At 48.6% G+C, this 3,096-nt stretch overlaps 1 protein-coding gene across 1 annotated transcript in view; it reads left to right on the top strand.

The window, feature by feature from the left end:
• Positions 1-1,015: 1,015 nt before the first annotated feature.
• FCRLB (Fc receptor-like B) overlaps positions 1,016-3,096 on the top strand; it is a 9,649-nt gene continuing 7,568 nt past the window's right edge. Inside the window, exons 1-3 of the mRNA XM_011996133.1 lie at positions 1,016-1,469; positions 1,751-1,771; positions 2,129-2,383. Of these exons, the coding sequence (XP_011851523.1) occupies positions 1,229-1,469; positions 1,751-1,771; positions 2,129-2,383 (517 nt within the window). The 5' untranslated portion in view covers positions 1,016-1,228. The remainder of the gene's footprint in view (positions 1,470-1,750; positions 1,772-2,128; positions 2,384-3,096) is intronic.

The raw sequence follows: 3,096 nt of genomic DNA, 5'->3' as shown, positions 1-3,096 counted from the left end.
CAGGTTAGAAGGGAAGCACAGGAGTGCTGGCCAGCCCAGGCACTCCTAAAGCAGGTAGGTGATCATCCCTCTTCCCAGTAATTAGTTCTTCTCTGCCTCCCCAACTCTTGGGCACATTATCAAATGTGTCCCTACTTTGTTTGAGATCTACATGACTTTATCTCTTTTATCAAAACCTACATTCAAAACATGATCTGAAGTGACCAGCATAATTTAAATGACCAGTCACATTTTCCTAAGAGGCATTTGCATGTTTAAAAGGGGCTCCATTAAGCAAAATATGAGGGGATTCTCAGAGTGGAACTTCAGGCATCCACAAGAGGGGAAGATACTATCTCACTGGGAGTTGACAGTATCTGATAATTGATCTCCTTCCCATCTGATTTCCAAGGGATCAAGGTGTCCCGGTTTTAAACAACCACACGTAAGGACAGGATAGAGTCCAAGAAGACATACTATCAGGTTGGAAAATTCATTAAGTATTTACATGAAAATTCAGGTTCCTCATTGCTCAGGTATGGTCACATGGCTCAGAAAGCACAAGAAGTAGAGCCCTGAGGTCAGACCTGAGAGGCTTCTGAGGGGCTGATGCAGTGACTTCTCTGCTGCAGGTCAGGATTCCTGGAACTAGGGCATGGTTGGGGAGGGGTTGCAGGGAAGGGTGGGAGGAAGAAAGAAAGGAATAAGTGAGTGGAAGTGCTTCAGGATGAGCTCATTGGGGTGGGTAGGAAAGAAGTTTTCTAACTTATTAAGAATTTAAGAATTTATGAGAACTCAAGATTTCAGGAAGGGAGGAAGAAGAAACACATTGCATTTCTATCCTTGACTGGGGAACTAGATGATAGGGATGGGAAGGGTGGTTGGTGAGTCATGCCTTTTTGTCTACTCTTTGTGGGAGGATGTGAGCTCTGGGGGCAGGCAACCCAACATTGACCTCTCTAGGTCTCACGCCAATGTCTGTTATCAGGAGTGAGCAGGAAAAAGGACCTTAAGGACATGAGGCTGTGTCTTCCTCAGCTGAGCCTTGCAGGGCTGGCTGGAAGGTGGAGAAGGGATGGGATGGGAGTGGGATGTCAATGGGAGCTTGAAGATGGAAGATGGAAGGGTCATCTGCTGGAGCCTGGGATTCTATGGGGCTCTCTTGTGCTGTGGAGGGCACAAGTTCTGCAGGCCTTCCTTACAGTAGTCACGGCAGGCCTGAGCTGTGAGGTGGCTATAGAGGCGGTAGATGAGACAGTGCCTGGCACTTGGGATACCTGATATTCAGCCTGTCTTCTACTCGTTCCAGTCTGCCATCTTCAGGAACCAGCAGTGGGTGGGAGAAGCAGCAATATCTCCTAGTACTCAGTGGCATCCGCTGGCCACTTTCTTTCTCTCTGTTCCCCATCCCATGCCAGCACATCTCCATCCTTCTGCAGCTGCTGCAGTCAGATCCATCATGTGGGCACTGACAACCCTTCTGCTCCTCGGTGAGTCCGCAGTGAGGCAGCAGATGAGCTTTGGGTGGTGGAGAATAGGGTGGAGCAAGGTATGGGGAGAGGAGGGTAGGTATCCAATCCTCAGTTTCCAGGTGGTTCATTATTTCTGGAGGGGTAAAGAAGAAGGGGCTTTCTCAGAGCTTTGGAAACCAGGGGCAAAAGAAGAAAAACAGGTTTTGGGATCATTTAGCCTTTCTTGTCATCAAGAGTCTCTTTCCTCTCATCACCAACTTTCCCCTTCCCCTTTCTCTTCCTTCTTTCTTGTTTTGCAGTTTCAAGCAGTGGGCAAGCTGGTGAGTCTTATACATTTCTCATCCCAATTTTCTACAACTTCCACTCCAACTCCCTAAGTTACCTGCTCCAGTAGACTCCTCACTTCTTGGCTGCTCTGGGATAGTGTCTTTTCCTACTCTCCTCAACCACTGGGACTAAATTTGCTTGAAGGCATTTAGAAATGGGTGCTGGCTGATGGACTGATAGTCTGTAACCCAATGAATGTGATCTCCTGTCCTGCAGGGATGGGTTAGTACATGAGCTGGGGCCTGGGAGCTGGGGTTTCCTAAGATTTCCCAAACTCAGGTCGTTTCTTTGGGCACCTCACCTTGATTCTCTTTGCGTGCTGCCCCCTCTTATCCCACCTCTCACCCCAGCTACTCTGGAGAAGCCCATATTGTCTCTACACCCACCTTGGACCACCATCTTCAAGGGGGAGCGGGTAACTTTGAAGTGTGATGGATACCACCCACTGCTCCTGGAGCTCCGGCCCATCAGCACTCTCTGGTATTTGGGCCACCTACTTCTGCCCTCTCACAAGAAAAGCATTGAGGTGCAGACACCGGGGGTGTATCGATGCCAGACACGGGGAGCACCCGTCAGTGACCCCATTCACCTCTCTGTATCCAATGGTGAGTAGTCTGAGCATGAGGGGAGGGGGAGCACTTGTCTCCTCTGGCAATACTAGCCCTCTGGTGGGAGGGAACACTAGGTCAATCCCAAGGTGCAGGAAACAAGGGCCACACTGGGGCCTATCTTAAGTCTCTGGAGCAGGTAGGGACCTGCATGGCACTATGCGAGAAATGCAGCAAGGCATGCCTAGCCCCAAAGGTCCCCTCACTCTCCTGCCACAGTGTGAACATTTCTGTTTGTTTCTGAGACCAGCTCAGAAGAGCAAAACGTTCCGAGGACCTGGAGTGCTGGACAGAGAACTTTAGGGGGTAGGGGAGCACTGAGTAGTAAAGGAAGCTCACCAAACAGGAAAGGTGAGTTTCCCTGGCAGGCCGAGCACAGATGGAGGATCTACTCTCAGTTGAACAGTGTGATGCTTCTCTGTGCCTCAGTGTCTACATCTGTAAAGAAGGGACAATAATAGTATGTACCTCTTTGCCTGCTCTGAGGATTAAAAGTGAATTATGATTTGCTAAAGAAAAAAAGCAGCAATTGAACTGAGCACTTACTCAAAGTTTTATTGCATACGTATATATGTGTACACAGGAGTCAGCTGAGAAACTCATTCTCGAGATGCTTGAAGAGTTTTAAAACAGGATAAGAAAAATAACAATAATTTGTTCATTAAGGTACAGGATTGCTGGGCATGGTGGTTCAATCCTGTAATCCCAGC

The sequence above is a fragment of the Mandrillus leucophaeus genome, unplaced genomic scaffold (assembly GCF_000951045.1).
Source record: "Mandrillus leucophaeus isolate KB7577 unplaced genomic scaffold, Mleu.le_1.0 Scaffold502, whole genome shotgun sequence".
Lineage (NCBI taxonomy): Eukaryota > Metazoa > Chordata > Mammalia > Primates > Cercopithecidae > Mandrillus > Mandrillus leucophaeus.
Note: the sequence above shows the minus strand (reverse complement) of the source record. Positions and strands in the feature narration are given on the sequence as shown.